Source organism: Equus caballus, chromosome 8, assembly GCF_041296265.1.
Source record: "Equus caballus isolate H_3958 breed thoroughbred chromosome 8, TB-T2T, whole genome shotgun sequence".
In the NCBI taxonomy this organism is placed as follows: Eukaryota; Metazoa; Chordata; class Mammalia; order Perissodactyla; family Equidae; genus Equus; species Equus caballus.
The window spans coordinates 17,536,425-17,555,476 of record NC_091691.1 but is presented as its reverse complement, the minus strand read 5'-3'; the positions used below and the strand labels follow the sequence as shown (position 1 = coordinate 17,555,476).

Genomic DNA, 19,052 nt, shown 5'->3' with positions numbered 1-19,052 from the left:
TTATAATAGTATACTTCTGAAGTTGGCAAAAATGTTTGGACATCTAGTCATTGCCTGAAATAAGTCAGTTCCACCTATTAGATTGTGTTGAGTCAACTACCTCGTAGACGATGAATCCTTGCTCTGTGAGCCTGATCTTAGTGACTTCTGCCCCTCTCATTTGCCTATTTGGCATTCTTCAAAAAGGCCAGTTATATCTGATTTAACATTACTTATCAGAACTCATCACCACTAGATGGCAGGCCCTAACAGCTCAACACACTGAGGGGCAAAATAAGATGAAAAATGTTTCTAATAATGAAAACCAAATAACCTTTAAAGATCAAGCCAACACATAAGAACCGTCTTCAAAAATGATGAGATTTATCACTAATATTTTTACGGATCTATGAGTCTAAAGCCATGTGATATTTCAAATGATGTTTGTTTTGTAATTGCTTTGCTTCAGATCTTCCTCTTTCTAAGGCTTAATCCTTAGATTTTGTGAGACGTGTCTTCAGGGTGAAAAAGCAGTAAAATGAAATTCTTGTTTTTCTAAGGAAAGGATCCACAGTGGCGTTTCATAATGTAAACAGAGTGGTCAGGTTTGATGTGTTAGACCTATTAAGTGTTTTGAAGGAATTTCACTGTCTTTCTCACAATGGTGGCAGAAATTTTAAAAATAAAGCCTCCGGGAGCTTTTTACTTTTTCGATGAATTTAAAGTAGCTTATTCTCTTGTTAACTTTGGGACTCGTTTTCTTCTGGATTCTGTGCGTTTTTCTTCTTTGGCCTTGGTGGTCAGAGTTCAGGACACATTTGTTGAAAGGTAGGTCCTCCCTTCCCTGTGTGTTGGAAGGTGTTCCTGGGCAGTCCTGGTCGACCCTTTCTCTGTGCAGAGCCAGCCTCTCCCGTTGTACCAGGCTCTTGAGGTTTGGCTTTTGTGTCCTTGGCAGTTTGAGGGCTTTCGTTTTTCCTTCTTTTTCAGCGGTCACGGCCTGAGAGGTCATCCAATAGCTTTATGCTCTTTCCAGTTGTGTGGAGTATTTTGGTGAAACAGTATTTCTGGCAAAACAGATTTCATTGAGTTTTAAATAACTTCAGGGAAAGGAGTGTGATTTGGGCTTCCCATCTTGGCATGAACGCTTATCAAGCTACATTTCATTTTGAAAGATAAGCATCTTCCCTTTGCCTTGGTTTTATACTGCTTTAAGGCATTTTATATCCAGCTGTAAGTTTTCCTCACATTTTGATTTGGACTAATGACCTTTCTTAGAAAGTACCATGAGAGTGGCTGATATTTTAAAATAATTCACTAACTCATGATGCCGGCGGACTGGTTTTTCTCTTCTCACTTTAAATCTGGGGCTGTTACTGTGAATCAGAAATGAAGTCACCGAGTTGCTCAGTTGGATTTAACCCTCCAACCTTCAGTTGACACAAAAGGCTGTTAACTCAAAGCAGTGAATATTTAAACAACTAGAATTGGGACTCATTGAGATTCCAAAGCGGTAACGTGACATTATTTTGGAGGGAGGAACGAAAGGTTAATATCAGGATTCCCAGTAGGATACAAAATTAATAAATTCTACTCCCTTCTCACCCCACTTTTGGACCCACCTTATAAAGAAATTACTTTCTTCCTTAATAGTGGTGGTGATTCTAGTTCATTGGGTTTAGTAGTAGAGGCAAAGCTTTAAGAGCTCAATTGTAGGGATTCCCAGGTCAGAATTTCCATTACTAATAAAGTAAATTTGACACTTGGGGCTTGTTCTCTAAGGCTTTTTAAAGTATTTTTTCAGCAGAGATGAGTTGCAGCTTGTAAAATGAGTTAATTGGCAAAAAAGTGATAATGTACATTTTTTCTATTGATGTTGCTCTCTCTCTCTTTTTTTTTTTTGCTGAGGAAGACTAACCCTGAGCTGACATCCACTGCCAGTCTTCCTCTTTTTTTTTTCTTTTTGAGGAAGATTAGCCCTGAGCTAACATCTGCTGCCAATCCTCCTCTTTTTGCTGAGGAAGACTGGTCCTGAGCTAACATCTGTGCCCATCTTCCTCTACTTTATATGTGGGATGCCTACCAGAGCATGGCTTGCCAAGCAATGACATGTCCACATCCGGGATCCAAACCAGCGAACCCTGGGCTGCCAAAGCAGAACGTGTGCACTTAACTGCTGTGCCACCAGGCCAGCCCCCTGGTCTTCCTCTTTTTGTATGTGAACTGCCACCATAGCATGCCCACTGACAAATGAGTGGTGTAGGTCTGCACCCAGCAACTGAACCTGGGCCACTGAAGCAGAGTGTGCTGAACTTAACCACTAGCCCACTGGGACTGGCCCTGTTGATGTTTTTTAACATTTTTTTTATGTCTAAGTGTATTTTGAATTTTCCCCCTTTATTTTTCTTAGTTGTTAGAAATTGGAAAGTAAATTTGTATGTTAAGATTGTTATATGCTTTTTGGTTTTGTCTTGAAAATGCCCCCAATGTGAGCTCATTAATTTTTGAGGCTTATTTTTTTTCAGAGAATTCAGATAATTTAATAGATTTGATATCCAGGGTCATGGTTCCCCAAGACTTGTGTGGTGCATGAGAAGCCCCTGGACGTCTCAGAGGCTCTGCTTCAGGAGGACCTGGGAATCAGTTGGCTTGGGTGGGCTGCTTTGGGAAACATGCTGCCAGCCCTCCCTTGGAGCAGATGGTGACCAGTGGTGGATGTTCAAGTCACCACCGTTTGGTGATCCCAGAGCAGGTAGATTTGGGAGGAGGCCAGATGCTCAGGTCTCAGACCACTTCTCAGGAGTGATGACCAGATTGCATTGTCACTCCTGATGTTTACTTTAAAGCCGGTCAGGTATGTTGGGGTTTGGGCTCTGAGCACATTTGAAGGAAAATGCAACATCCATGAGAATTGTGTGAGTAGTCTCCAGAGGTAACTGCTGTCTTTAGCAGACACTAAGACGGTAATTTGTGACATTGTTTTCTTTCCACTCCATCTTTGTTATTTAGGTATTTTCTAGTACCATGACTTATAAGAAAATATTTACTTTTTATTATAACTAATACCTGTTTATTCTGGAAAAAAGAAAGCTATGCAATAAGAGGAATACTGTTCTTAATTTACATTTTATATTTTTATAAAATTTTAATGTACATTTGTTAATATATAAATTTACCCAGTTTTTCCTATTTGTATGATATACATGTAATGTGTTTTATTACAAGCACAGGAACATAATGGACATAGTTGTTTTCCTCCACTTAGCAGTATATTGAGCATGTTTCCACACAAGTAATGTACTTCTGTGCCATACCTATGACCTTTCTTTATTAAAGCATTCAGAAAGTAGTATCAGAGTGACTTGAGGCTAGTTGCCATGTTGTTTTGTGTGTTTATCTCTTTAATGACTTCCAATCCCCGTAGAATAACTGAATGTTCTCTCTCTCTCTCTTTTTATTCTAACCATTACTCAAGGCATTACTGTTTACATAGGTGAGCTGGCTTAGATGTGGGAGGGAAACTCAAGTTAGAGTTTTGCTGTGAATTCACTCAGCCTTTCCTTATTATGCCTTGTACAATTCAGACCTTGTAAAACTGCATATTTAGTGTAATGAAGGTCCCCTGACCCAGTGTGGCAACTCATCCTTGACCAAAGGCAACTTTAAAACTGGATCTAAACCAATCTCATTCTTCTAATTGCATTATGATTCTATTTCTCTTAACAGTGTTTTCAGGAAGTAAATTGACTTGGAAACCTGAGTCTTCAGTTCCTAAGTAGCAGGTTAAAGAGTGCTGGGAACTTAGATTGAAAAAAGCTCATTGTGGGAGTGAAGTACATCTTTTACTACATCTTTTACTGTGATATCTTGGCAGTAGATTATTTCATTATACCAGCAAAACAGAGTCTACCTTCTTCCCCCACAGAAATAATGAAAAGATGCAGTGCTTTGCTTGGGATGGGTTTTGGTGGAATTCACATGAGTTAGTGAGTGTGTTTAGCCAGATGTCTGCAGCCAGAATGAACCAAAGGTTATGTTCTGACTGAACTAGGGCTGGTCCAGGCCAGGGCTGCCAGCAGCAGCTCAGCTGATGTTTCAACTCTTGTCATCCAGCAGCTGCTCCTTCATCCTGTGGCAGCTGTTGTTCCATTTTGGGTTTGGCCCTGGCTTCCTCACTTTCATCCTTGGCCTTGTCCCTGAACTCGTAGAGGTTGAAGGTGGGCCTGCACTACAGGCTAAGAGAGTAGATACAGGAGCTGAAAGGGGAGTGTCTGCCTTGTCTACTCCGTTAAAAGCCCCTCTCCTGACTGGCCAGGCCAAATTAGATACCCTTTGGTGCATGTCATGACACTCAGAACTTCACCCAATTAGCTCTTGCTAGGTGTGATCATTTAATATTCTTCATTGCCGCTGTGTTTGAAGCTCTGCAGGGTCCTTGTGGCTTTGTTCACTGCCTACCTCTAACCTGTAGCATAGTCAGTGGTACATAGTAAGTGTTTAATGAGTATTTGTTGGATGAGTGACCACAGTGAGAGCTGAATTTGGCCTTCCTTGTTAATGACTTATTTGGCCAGATAGAAAAATAAAGAACAGAACAATTATTTACGTCCATCTATTGGTTTTGTCCACCCAACTTGCTTCACTGTTTTGGGGTAGGGGCAAAAAGTGGGAACAGAGGTTTTACTTGAAAAGCTTTAACTTACTTTTTGAACTGGCTCACTTAGTCCAAAAAAAGGTAAACTTACAGAGCTAGTTTCCCAGCTCTTTCCTCGGCCCCCTTTTTCCCCTCTGAGGAGGGACCAAGGAATGTAAGTTTTATGTCTGGAAGAATATTAGGAGGTCATCTAATCTAATCAAGGATGGAAGCCTTTAAATTAAACCTGAAATCCAGACTCTTCCTCAAATATAGTTAAGACTTTTAATTATATTTTTTGTTGTTTTTACTCCCTCCCTTCCCTTTTTTTTTAAGTTTGTGCTGTTAACAATACTTTATTGTATCCTTAAAATTTGTTGAGACGGTAGATCCTATGTTGTGTTCTTACTACAAAAAAAACCCCCGGAACCAATAATTATAATAAAGAGAGTGGAGGAAAATTCGGGTTGAGATGGATATGTTTATGGCCTGATAGTGGTGATGGTTTCCTGGGTGTCTGCTTATCCCCAGACTCATTGAGTTGTGTATGTTAAATATGTACAGCATTTTACGTGTCAATCATGCCTTGCTAAAGTGATTTAAAAATAAACAAATTCGTGTCCTGTTTTGGGCAGGTACCACAAGAGCCAAGCCATCTATCTGGAGTCAAAGGACAACCAGAAACTGAGCTGTGTCATCAGCTCTGTGGGGGCCAATGAGGTAGGTACTGGACTCCCTCCCCTTTAAGCAAGTACAATGTGACGAACCTGCAGTGCAAGTGCCACCGTGAAAGTACAGTGGAATCGTGTAAAATTTGGGTCAGGTTCTGAAGTCAGCACTTTCAGGCAGAAACTGCACATGGGCAAAATCACCCTTGATCATCCCTTTCTTTGCTTGACTGTGATATATGCGAATTTGTGTGTTCCTTGTGGTATTTGTGAACTCCCTGTATGGTCCTTGAGTTGGGAACCACTAGCTAGACGACAGGAAAGAACAAAAGGCGAGTTTGTGACACCTGCATTCAAATCCTGCTGCTACTCAGAATGGAACTTGCCTGTGGAACACACTCCATCTTTGTTTTGTTATGTCTCTACCACTTTCATGTGTACTGAGATATGTTTCATGCTGTGAGGATTTAAGGAGGCACCTGGCACAGGGTCTGGCACACAGTAAGTGCTCAATAAGTGGATCCTGCCCTGATCTGACCCCCACACTACTATTTGTCTGCCATCTTTCCAATCTGACATGTCCTGTTGTGCCTCTGAACAGCGAGCTACCAGGCTTCTGCCCGTAGGTATTGGTCTTCTCCAGTCTCTCCTGTCAGATGGGAACTGGTTCTAAAGTCAGCTCAGAGGGTTCTGCTGAAGGGTGATGTGACTCGCACTTCAGTAGGAGGATGTCTGCAGTGTGTAACTTATTAGTAGTTAAGAAAAAGTTTAAAACTTTAATAGCTGGATTGGCTTGATCTTTTATCAGTCCACAAATGTCTGCAAAGAAGTTGATTTTTATGTGTCTACCCTCTGTAACTTATTCATGCCGGTGCACAGTAAATCTAATGAAACTGGATTATGAAATAACTTAAGCCTCTTCTATTGTCCCAGCTTCCTGAATTGAAAATGCCCTCAAATGTGACTAGTTTGCAAAATGATTGTTTATTTAGAAGTTAGGGAGAGCCTTCCAGATAAATGACTGTCATTCCTCTCTGGGCTCAGGATCTGTGTGTCACCTCAAGCTAAGTCAAAACCAGGAGAGGGGATCCAACAGACCTGTTGTTCCTCAGCAAGAGGCACCACGATTTCACGACAGAGCTTTTGTGCCTGACCGTGTGGGCTGCTTGACGCAGCGTGTGTAGCCTCCTCGTCCTTCAGCCTACCTCAGAACAGTGCACTCTTCTCTGTGACACCTCAAGATGTTTCAGGAAAATAGAAATGCAAGTCAGATTTTTTTCTCTGTCGAAGATTGTCACCCTTTGACATAATAGAGTCAACGAGGTCTGACAAGGAAACGGTGACACTGAGACACGTCTCCTGGAGGGGAGAAGCCTCAGTGCGTTGGAGGCATGCAGCTCTGGTCATGGAAAAACACTTCTCACTTCCTGGAAGTATTCCAGCTTGTTTTCAGGTCAAATCCTGAGTGACCCTGGAGCTTGGCCTTTGCGTAACTTGACTCTAGGCAGATTTGGTGGGTGGATCTGAGTGTTTAGGTGACTCCCCAGTTCAGCCCTCCTTGGGGTCACTTTTCAGTTTAAAATGATTCTGCAAGGTCCTTTAGAGACTCAGCTTCATCTGAGGTCTTTAACTTTATTTTTAAACCAGTGTATTTGATTTTAAAGTCTCTTTATTACTAAATAATTACATTAAAGAAATTGAGATAAAACTGAAAATAACCTTTTTTTTGGTGAGGAAGATTGTCCCTGAGCTAACATCTGTGCCAGTCTTCCTCTATTTTGTATGTGGAACACTGCTACAGCATGGCTTGATGATGTGTAGGTCCACACTCAGCATCTGAACCTGTGAACCCTTGACCACTGAAGTGGAGCGCATGAACTTAACCACTACGCCATGGGGCTGGTGCTGAGAATAAGCTTTTTTAAAACTTACTCTTTTTTAAAACTGCATGGGGGAGGGAGGAGATATATCTGTAAAATTGTACTTATATGGGTGAGATGCGGATCTTTAAAAGAATTATGCTTTGGGCTCCATCAAATTGCATGTTAATTAAACAGATGAGAGAATGGGTGAGAGTCAGGGGCGGGTTTAGTGGAGAAGAGCAAGGGGCTTTGATGTCAGGTGCCAAGATTCACGTCAGACACGGAACTCAGCCTTGTTTTTCTATAAAATGGGGGAGATGATAGAGCTTACTTCATAGGGTTGTTCTCAGGATGAAAAAGCTCAGCTTGATTAGCACAGTGTCTGGCACACAGGAACCCCTCACTCAGGTGCGTCAGGTGACTGAGGAGGCAACTCTCCTTCCCATCCCTGACTGCAGCGATGCCAGTTACTGAGTGTACTTGTCACCTCTGGCAGCCTCCCTGCCACAGGAGTTCATTCTCAATTCTAGGGAAGAATGCATCTGCCCTGCAGAATGTCATACATCTGATCCCATCTGTGGGAGAATGACACGGTCAGGAGCGAAGGACTGTCTTAGGCTAATTTAGCCTTCTCATGATCCTAATTGGGCCTTTGCTCACTCATGGGCATTTTTTCCCCTCCTTTTCCTGTCATGGCCATTAGCCTTCGTTGCCGGGAAACCAGAGTATTGAAAGGCTATAATATGGAAGTCCCCTGGGGCAAGGGAAGTATTTCCAAAGTTGATTGAAAGTTTAAGTTCATGAATATATGTATCTTGACTGTTGATAACGCTGCAATCAAACCAAATCAGAAAGAGTCCTTAAGATCAAGGCAAAAATGGAACCCATGATTTCCATTTTCTTAATCAAAGGCGTAAGAGGATTGGCTGGGAGAAACCAGTTCAAGGGCTGATGACTGCCCTCTTCAGTAAAGGCGAGCCTTGGGAGGGCTGGAGGGCAGGAGGTGCCCATGAAGCCCTCACAGGTGGACAGGAAGAGGTTGCCAGTTTTGTGCCTACATCTGATTCACGCACATATTTCGATGCTCTGGAAGATTTGCTCCTCAGTATTACCCTCTCTCATCTTGTTCCCTTTCCTTCCTCACAGATCTGGGTGAGGAAGACAAGCGACAGCACCAAGATGAGGATTTACTTGGGCCAGCTTCAGCGCGGGCTCTTTGTCATCCGCCGGAGGTCAGCGGCTTGACTTTCTACAGTGTTCTTCCCTTGACCCTATTTCTGGAGTGGTTTTTGGTTTGGTTTGGTTTGGTTTTCTTCTTAATAGAGTTTTTAACTTGGAAATTGCTCCTTGGCCTTGGAAAATGGAGAACACTGTTGTGGATTCTGCACGGCACTTTTGTGGCCAGCCACTTCCATCTTTGTGTCATTCTTTCCGGCCTCGACTTCTTCCAGCCATCAGTCCCCATGAGACTGTTTTACTTTTGGGAGTGTTGAGAGTTTGATTTACTTATGTCTTTAGTTTTTGCTTATACTTTGTCCTTTTTTTAAGCCTCCTTTGAGTTTGAAGGGACATCTCTCTTTATTAATCATCTTTCGGTCTTTCTGCCATGAAGAGGAGCAGGAAGGGATCCACTCTGCGGTGCGTTTTCATGCTTTCAGTCTGATTAGTGGACCACGTACCTACTTCACTTGTTGAACCCAATTCACTATTTGCCCAGAAGCTTGGGGCAGAGGTCCTAGTAGAAGGAGATTAGTTCTCCTGGCTCTCAGCCTTCTTGGAGAAATAAATGCCTGGTGTAACATCTGGCGTATGCCATCTACTCCACAGGCTGAACGACAGAAAAATATGCCTGGGAGCCTACGTGCACTGAAGTAAATCGGGCTTGGGGGAGGGGGCCTTTCATATTCATAATGTGCTGAAGGTACCATATTTTAAATGTTATTTAATGCAGGTGGTTTATTCAAACACATTTGTTCTAGCTCAAGCTGGAACAAGAAGTGGTCATTTCAGAAGTTTTCATTTGTAGTTCATTTCTCTCCCCTGCTCCCAGGTAGATGGAGTGGGACCTGCCACAGGCTGATGATTGGGTTATCTCTTGTAGGTGGGGAGGTGGGATTGATAGTGCAATAATCGGTGATCTGTAGACTCTCACTCATAACTCAAAGTGCCCTCTTGTCGCTGATGCCAGTATTGCACACTGGCTGTTCCAAGCTCGTGGAACCCTGTTGTTGGCACTCCCAGCCTCCCAGGAGATCTCCCCGGAGATCTGGCCTAGGTTGAAGACAAAGAAAGCTCTGCTGTGGCTCCACTAAGCCAGCGCTCTTCCTAGTGAATCCTGATGAAACAGCCTTCCTGCACTCCCTGCTCCCTCTCCCTCATTCCCATAGTTGGACTAATGATTCGTTGGGTGATGGGGTTTTCTATGTTCTGGTTGCCACCTTAAGATGTTTAAAGAACTTGCGGTTTGAGTAAGTGTTAGCCTCTGTGGGAACTCAGTAGACCTTAGACTCCCCAGGAAATCTTAATTCCCCTGGTCTCAAGTGATTCTCTCCATGTTGTCCCTTGACGTACACACCCCAAAGCAACCTGGGGGTCTGTGATGACAAGTAAATCAGCTTCTCGTAAGTCCTGGCTTTCATCAGAGACCAAACCTTACTCACTCGGAGTAAAGATTTGTACAGCTATGTTTTTGTGTTAATTTATAACCCATTTTTTTCCTCTCATTTTTTTTCTGGTGTTGGAGTCTTATTTAGAAAACAGGATAAATGATGCTCATTTATTAAAAGTTGCCTGGGTGTTCTGTGTTTTTTCTGCCCCCCACCCCCCGGTCCTCCTTGTTATGATGTTTACTATAGTGAACCAAGTCCACAGTAAACAGGGGCTTCACCTTTTGTTTCTTCTTGGTGGCCTTTGCTGTAAGGGAGGACCTCTCCTGAATTGTCACCAGTGTGTGTAACATCCCAGATTGTCAGGTAGCTATTGGTTATTATCTAGTGCTCTGTGATAGAAATTTATTTAGATATATTAAGTGTGTGTTGTTATCAAAGGTGTTTTTTTTTTTTTTTAAATGATCATCTTATTTGTCTTCCTAACAGTACACACCAAAGTTTGTTTTTTAGGAAAGGATTGTATTGATGACCATTGGGGGTTCAGCATCGAAGCAGCAGCAAGTTGCCTTTTTTCCTCGCCTTGTCTGGTGGCATCTCTGTGCTTTTGTGAAATCACCATTTGAAGACCAGGGTGTGGGTGCTTTGCCCTTTGCTCTTCTGTAAATTTGAGTGTTTCAGGCCATGCTTCACGCAATCTCAGCCCCATCACTGCCTTCTGCTCCTCAATATCCTCCCAACCCTTAATCATGATCTAGTGAGGATGGGGGGAAATGTGAAGTAGACTTGAGACACAGCACAGTAAATTATATTCCTAATCTCGGAAGATTTAATATGTTAGTCACCCTAGGGATGAAAAGTCCGCAGCCCCTGTGCTGACCAGCCCCTGTGCTGCCCAGGGGTGGAAGAGCTCCCTTGTTAGGAGGTGGAGGTACTTTTGTGGTGGGCAGAAGCGAACTAGAGGGGAAAAACAGACTTTGAAATTCCTAGAATAAGAAGGGGCTGGCTTTTAGCCCAGGTGGCCACACTTATTCCAAAAGGTCTTTGTCTCTCACTAGACCCCGGAGAACCAGATGAATTCCCAAATTCAGACTATTTCCTACAAGTGATACTTGGAAAAAAGTTGGTCCGAACACTTCTGATCAAAAACCTGTATGTGTGTTACTCTGATTAAGAACCTTTACATTTGTTGTTCTAATCAGGAACTTCTCCGTGTGTTTTGTTCGAGGCGTCTGCCTCAGTATTATACACAGTGTTTGCTATGGATATGTCCCCATATTTATTTTACCTCTGCTTGGGGGTTTTTATGTGCCCTCCACCCAGACTCCCTCTCTCCTAAGCCAGTGTCCTCTTGGACAATTTCCAGATTTCTGTAGCCATACCAAAGCCAGGATGTTTTCATTCATTTGCATACCAGTATTTATGGATGTCTAACTACCTAACTTAATTTTTTAAAAAAATACTTGTAAGTGGGGCCAGTGTAAGATCCCAGAGGCTGATCTGCAAATAAAGCGGCTTACAATGTGTGCAAGACCCTGTGTTCAGGATTTGGTGACTTTTCTAAGAGAAATATTGGGGGTGGGGTGGGATTGGTTGCATTTTTTTACCTAACTCGAGGGGGAAAATCCTATTTTTTACAATATTTTTGGTTTTGTTTTTCTATTAACATTTCCTTTTAGCCTCGAATCTTTGCTAAATTTCCTCCTGACTTAAAAATCTTGTTTCTAATCTGGGAATTTGAAATCTTGGTATTAATGTTATACCAATTTTTCCAAAGAGTTCAAACCACTTTAATACCAGAACATGGTAAAAAAATTTGCAGCCATTTCAAGCATCTGGTGGGCTTTTTATATGACATCATTATCTGGTACCGATAAATGTTCTGAGAGGTGAATGTAAGATGTAAAAAGTATAGGTTTTGTTTTTAATAACAATAAACTTTCAAAGAGAAAACCAGCATGTGGTCTGTGTTATATGCATTGACTTGATAAATGATTGAAATTTGAGATTTTCCCTCCAGCGACTGTGGGAGAAGGAAGTTGGGGAAGAGGGAGGGATATACCAGATATTTGCTCCTTATGATGAGTCAGATGTGGAACGACGTGGCGAAGGCTGACTCTGAGTTTTACAAAGAGCAGTCTAGGTGTGCTGACCCTTAACTGTAGTGTACTCTCTCCTTGTTGGAGATGATAAAAGCAGTCTAATTAAAAAGTGAGAAATAAAATTGACCTGCGATAGGAAAAACCTTAAGGTAGACTCACTCGTGTGATTGAGGAAGATGTTGTTGCGTTGGTACTCTAGAGCAGTACTTCCCAATCTTATCCAAAAGTGATAGTATTTCTACAGCTCCCTGGAGGGTAGAGCGATGCGCAGCTGCTTGCTGCCACAGGTGACTGATGGGGCGTGCTTATAACGCAGTTGTGGCATACCCGTTGGGAAGGGCTGCTTTATTACAGCTTTGGATAACGGAGAGGGTGGTCACTACTTTTACATTTTTTTATTGTAACGAAGCTTTCATACAGAAAAGCGCACAGATCTTAATTGTAGAAGTTTTGAGTTTTCTCAAAGTGAACGCATTCATGTAACCAGCATCTAGATCAAGAAATAGCATTCCCAGCACCCACAAGCCCCTAGGCTTCCTTCCAATTTTTACTGCTCGCTGGGGTAACTGCTAGCCTGACTAGTTTTCTCTGTTTTAATCGCCTCAGCCTTCAAGCTCTTGAGCTGCTGGGTTTTTCTGTAGTTGTTCTGGAAGAGCCAAGTCCCTGCTGTAGGCTAGGGGCTAGCTTTCTGTGAGAGCTGGTAGCAAAGCGTGTGGTCAAAGCGGGAGGCGAAAAGGCAGATTCAGGTCGACCCTCTCACCCTCGTTTGTTACCAAGGCAGATGGGGCTTGCCCGTCATGTGACTGTCTGCCTTTTCTTCAGGACTTTGTAGATGGCAGGCGCTATACTAAACTTCATGGGAGGCATTTTTTCACGTGATCCTCCTAATAGCCTGTGAGAGAGTACTAATACTCCCAAACCTAAGGCTGGCTTGTTAATATAAGCAAACCAAGACTTAATTTTCCTATGAAACCCAGAGCTCAGCGCTGTGCCTAGTCGTCGTAAGTGCTCTGTAAATGTTAGTTGTCAAATAATGTTAGTGTAAAATGGCATGTAAAGAAAGGCAAACTGGTTGATAGTAATGATTAATAACAACACCTCCAGTTCGAGGTACTGTGCTTTTGACTTGCATTATCTCATTTAAGTCTCATAACACCTTGGAGAAAATACACTGTTGTTATCACCAGTTTTCAGAGAAGGAGACAGAAGATGGTCTGGTACCTCTCCAAGGTCACACACTAAGTGGCAGAGTCCAGATCTTTCAGATTCTAAGGCAGGTCTACCACCTGCTACCCTTTGGGTCCTTTCTGGACCCCCTTTGTTAAAATTGCTTTCAACATTTCCGCCTCTCTCCTTAAGCACTTCCCTGGGAGTTGTTTTTATCTGCTCTCGCCTCTTAGACACACATGCTCACAGTGCAAACTTTAGAGGTAAAAACACTGTTACTTGCTAGGACCCTTTCCCCTGCTGGATAACTCTGGGCTCCTCCCTTGGCAGTGCGTTGAGAGTCACAGTTAATAACCAAGAGGTTGCTTTCCTTTGAAACGGCATGAGCATAACAGTTCTAAGAAGGAAGGAACCATTTAGAATGTAAAGAGTAATTGGTCTTGATGGAGCCGACTTTATCTAATAAGCAACGTGAGAGCCTTTGGAGGAAAACACATCGCTAGGTTTCTCCAGATCATTTCTTCCTGCCTGCCTTTCTTATTGGACTGTGAGGTAAGGAGGAGGGGTCGGAGCCACTGAACTGGTTTCTGAACATGTAGATGGAGAGCTGGACATCCTGCATCTTGCTGCTCTCTGGATCTTGGTGGGCCTTTTTGTGTCATGTCCTACTGTGGAGTCACTGAACGGAGGAACACACCAGTTCCATGTCACCTGTTTCAGACTGCCTGATCAGCTCCAGCCAGCAACCTGCATAACAACCAAACCTGGGGTTTTTGCAGCCTTTGGGCAGGGGCAGGAATAGAGCCAATTTCTGGTCTTTTTCACTAGTGTTAGACCCGAAGCCCCATCTTTGATAAAGCTAAGCACCTTTCCTGCTTTTAAAAAGAAAGCCTTAGATGGAATGAATTAGAAACATGGGCACGAGCTCACTCTCTTTGGACATAATAGCATGGTGAGAAGTATATTAGCTTTAGGAACTTTAATGTTTACCAGAATAGATATTTTTGTGAATAACTATGATTATTAAGACAAGAAGAGATATATGTTTAGGAGGATCCCTAGGGGAGTGAGGGAGATAAGATACAGCATAGGTACCTAGAAGCTTAATCCTTTTACCCATTTTCTCTAATCTGTGTTTGCTCAATTCCCTGGAAGATGCAGATCTATAAAATAGCAAAATTCACTTTACTGATATGGGAAGACCAATAATCAGAATCTTAAAGACTCTCTCCTCTTTCTTGGAAGTTGGAGACTTGGCAGTGTGCTCTGGTTTTCTGCAGGCTGATGCTCAAATCTGTAGGCATCTCTCTATTTTGCCAAGGATGTGGATGGGCAACGGGTGAAAGTAGGCGATGTTCCAGAGCCAGCTGGGAAAGTGATGCTGGTCAGGAACAAACAGGTTATAAAGTCCCAGGTTGGCAAGTCCCTGCAGATAAGAGTCACTTTTATGTTACCATCGACTCCTTGAGTGTTTGAATGTTTACTGAGATGCAATGTGACAAAGCAAAAGCTTCGGAGCAAGTATGCGAATCCGGCTCTTGCTGCCTAACTATCTCTGTGACCTTGGGCAACTTAATCTCTCTGAACCTCAGTTCCCTCGTCTGTTAAATAAGAATATCCACCTCAGAGGGTGGTTTTGAGGATTCTGATGACATTAACGCGTGTAATTAACACACGTGCTAAGCATTTTACACATACTACCTCATTGAATCCTTGTGATAACCCTATGAGGTAGGTACTATTATAAGCCTCATTTTGTAGTTGAGGAAATTGAGAAACAGATTAAGTAACTTGCCCAAGGTCACCCAACTTGTAAATGGTGGGCCAGGGTTCTGAGCCCAGTCTCTGCAGAGTCCCTGCTCTTGTTCACCATGCTGTACTGGGAGGCATACGTAGCACAATACTGGATACAGGGAGTGCCCAGTCTATGGGGACTGTCCGTCCATTGGCATTGCCACTGCTGTCTGTCTGCTCGCAGTGCTTGGATGTTCGTCTGAATGCCAAATCCTGAGAGACCAGAACGATTTCAGGAAGCTAGTTTGGCACCAACCAACTTTGAAGATAAAGCTGCTGGCTTTAGAGATTATGCTACGCATCAGCTCCTACAAATGGGTTGTGAATGCCCAGTGTGCTGGGTTAAGAAGGATTCTGAGGTCCAGGTTCTGGAGAATTGGCCTAATCAATCGCTATTGCCTGCCATGGGCAAGGTTTCCCATTTATTTGCCATTGCTGATTTAGCTTCATCCCTTCATTTAAAAGACAAAAACCACTGAGGCCCAGAGGTGTTAAATGACTTGCCCAAGGTCACGTGGCTAGCTACAGGCAGTAGAGATGATGGGGGTCCTGGGTTTATAATCATGGCTGGTCATTCATTAACCTTGGGACCTTAATGTGTGTGCTTCAGTGTTGGGGTACGCTCATCCCAGTGTGCCTGGGACTTTTCCAGTTTTAGCACTGAAAGTCTTACATCCCAAGAACCCTCAAGACCCAGGCAAGCCAAGTTTGTCACCCTACATAGTTTCCTCCTCTGTAAAATGGGGATGAAAATTGCCCCTTTTCCATGGGTTGCTTTGAGGATTAATTGATTCATTAGGGGTAAAGCACTTAGTATTTGGGATGTAGTGAATCCTGAGTACATGTTATTTGTCTATTCTTGTTCTTGTTTTCATTATTATTGGAACAAAGGGTCCCCACCACAGAATGGGTTCCCAGAGACTTCCACTCTCATCCCAAGCACGACAGGGAACCTTGCCATGATCATCTGGTCACCTTTAGCCAATTGTTTGGTATGTTTTTCTACTTGAAATAGTAAATAATCATGAGCTTGAGGATTTTGGTAGTCATTGCATTCAACCCAAATGACGTTTACTCTGCCTCTATTACATGTTAGGTAGTGTTCTAGGCTCTTTTGGGGGAGTCAAAGACAAATAAAAGCGTTGTTCCTTCCATCTGGGACAGCGGGATGGGCACCCAGGGTTGTCAGTAATTCTAGTTCAGTGTAACAGGAGCTACACCTGAGACGTAGAGAAGGCGGGACTGGAACGTGGACAACAGTGAAAATAACAGCAGCTGACATTGATTGAGCAGGCGGTTCTTCGCTTCACGTGCATCCTCTCATTAAATATTTGTTGTAACCCTACGAGTTTGTTATTACGTATCTGCATTTTACAGACTGTGAAACTGAGGTTTAGAGAGGTTAAGAAACTGGGCTCGAGTTCACCCAACTTGATTCCAAAAGCAGGTCTTGCCGACCCAAAGTCTACATTCTTATTAATCACGAATGCTGTCAGTGTTTCTGAAAGAAGAGACAATGTGAGCTTGACCTGAAAGCTAGGTGGGCCTTGAGGAGCATCTGTGGCTAGGAATAGGCATTCCACACAGAGGAAATGTCTTGAGTGAAGCACGGTTGGGGGTGGGGTGGGGGGGCATGTTTAAAAAGTCAAATGAGAGTGTGCAATAATAATTCGGGATGAACGAGCTTTGAACTTTTAAATCAGTTTGCTCCCCAGGCCAGTATCTTTTGTCCTTCCACACCTGGGGCTCACCTTCCTTGCCTGTCTGTGTCTCTCCTTTCTTCTCCCTTTGCCTGGCCCATCCCATTCCCTCCTCCACCCCCTTTTATATCGCCAGTGCAGTGGCTCGTGGCAGTCCTGCAATGATGCTTTCCAATTTCACACTTACATGCTCCTGAAAGTATTCGTCAACTAACTCGTATGTAAAACCAATAAAGGGCGACAGTGCACATTCCTGTTAGACAGTAATTCTGTTTGACTCCCTTTCTTCTGCTTTGATCTCTCTGCTTCCCGCAAACATGGTGCTTTGGCCTTACCAGAAGTGGAAGCTTTCAGGAATCCAAACGTGGTGGGCTCAGTAAGCATGTGAGTAATGGGAATGAAAAAGGACTCATGTTTATTGTGCACTTACTATGGGCCTGGGTGAGTGCTAAGTACTTTTCATACATTATGTTATTTAATACACTCAACAACCAAGTGATGTATGTCTTAATGATTCCCATTTTACAGATGAGGAAATTGAGGCTCGGAGGAGGAAAGAGTCTTTACTTCTGTACCACATTCATACATTTCCTTTTCCCTTTGGCTTCCCCCATCCTAACGTAGATTGCTGAAGTATAAAGGATGCTTAGTTGTCATCTGAGCCAACTCTCTCCACTTTTCATGTCTGGAAACACACACCAACAAGGGAAGGGACTTGCCTAAGGTCACACAGCTGATTAATGGTAGAGCAGGAGCTAGAATCCAGGTCTTGGAACTCTCAATCCAATGACTGAGAAAAATTCCAGTCTTGAGGCCAAAGAGCATGGATTTAAGAATTGAGTTTGAATTTCAGCTCTGCCGCTTACAAGCTATGTGACCTCAGGCAAGTCACATAACTTCTCTGGGCTCCAGTTTCCTCATCTAGAAAGTGGGGATAGTAATAATAGCCACCTCAGAAGGTTTTTTAAAAAAAATTTAAATGGAAGATTTTTCTAAAAAATTATTTTCTTGAGGTCTTATTGGTTTATAACATTGTGTTATTTCAGGGGTACATTATTAGATATCAGTGTCTGTATAGACTGCATCGTGCTCACCACAAATAGTCTGTCGTGAGGATTAAATGAGGTTATGCCAGAAAGCAGCCGGCACATTGACCCTCGCTCGTGCTTGAAATAAGCCTTAGGTCACTGTAGTGCTTTAGAAAATGTACCCCTCATTGCCGACTGCCTGTGTAAGGGGGCCATTGTTATTTGAGGAGTTCTCTGCTGCAACTGCTCAGGTACCGTCCTGCCTTGAGGCTAAGCCAACAGCAACCTTCCCAGGGTACCCCTGCCCAAGGGCAGGCCAACAGAAGCCACTAGCCGCAAACCTTGAACTTCAAGACAAGCAGAGGTCCAGGTAGCTGTTCTCCACCTTATTAACGCTTCAGTAGAAAAGAGTGAATTGCTGCCCCCCTGGCTGTGTTGAGAACCCCCTGGACTGTGAGCTGGGGGAGAACAGGGACTGGATTCAGACCCCCCACCCCCGGCCCCGTTTCAAATCCCCAGGGACTGGTATACTGCAGGCACACATTAAATGTTTATTGAATGAATGAATGCTTGGTTATTACCTCATCATTTGTCACTGCAGCATATTAATGTCTTTCTAAGATCAAAGGAATACATGTGCAGTTTAAAAGTCAAAGGATTCCACAAAGTTGGCCACAAAATATGGTAGTTCCCTATTTTCTCCCTCATTTCCCCTCCCGGGAGTGACCATTTCACCTTTCAGCTGATTATTTTTGTATTTAACTTCTATTTCTATCTACTTATTACTAATGCTAGGTATTTCAGTTCTAGGCATTCTCTATTAAATTCTCACTGTGAAAGTCATCCTTCACTCCCCCGATATGCTTATTTCATAATTTTGATTAGGTCAGTATTCAGTATTTACATTATTATGGCTATGTAAACGCTAGCCACAGCTGAGCTATGTTGTGAAACATGATTGCCTTTTCTTTCTCTGACAGCGTTCCCCCCAGGAGTTAATAATTGTCTTGTATTTTTTCTCCTTTTTGTTGTTTGCTTGGTTTTCTGTGTACTTGTTATGAATTTGACCTCTAAGCCTTCACCAGGAGTCTGAATTGCCCCTAAGCATTGCACCTGAATTGCCCCTGAATTGCCCCTGAATTGCACCAGGCATTCCATCAATTTCATCACCCTGAAAAAGCTTTCTCCTTGGGGACCTTTGGGACCTCTGGACTGGTTTGCTCCACACCTCTCCCTTTGGAGTCTCCCTTCACCACCGTACTGGAGCTCCCCTTTACCACTCTTTGGGTTTGGATTTCCCATTTCTTGTTTCTTTTGTCTTCCTGTTTCTCTACTTTACTCCTCCCATTTTGGTAAAACATGTCTTGCAGTAACTTACCAAACATGATTAAAAAACACTTTCAGGGGCTGGCCCCATGGCTGAGTGGTTAAGTTCACGCGCTCTGCTTTGGCGGCCCAGGGTTTTGCCGACTCGGATCCTGGGTGCGGCCATGGCACCACTCATCAAGCCATGCTG

General features: G+C 43.2%; 1 protein-coding gene across 1 annotated transcript in view; it reads left to right on the top strand.

Moving 5' to 3' along the window:
* The window catches only part of SUDS3 (SDS3 homolog, SIN3A corepressor complex component), a 34,700-nt gene extending 22,999 nt beyond the window's left edge, over positions 1-11,701 (top strand). The window contains exons 11-12 of the mRNA XM_001914901.6: positions 5,245-5,329; positions 8,286-11,701. Of these exons, the coding sequence (XP_001914936.4) occupies positions 5,245-5,329; positions 8,286-8,384 (184 nt within the window). The 3' untranslated portion in view covers positions 8,385-11,701. The remainder of the gene's footprint in view (positions 1-5,244; positions 5,330-8,285) is intronic.
* The last annotated feature ends 7,351 nt before the right edge of the window (positions 11,702-19,052 follow it).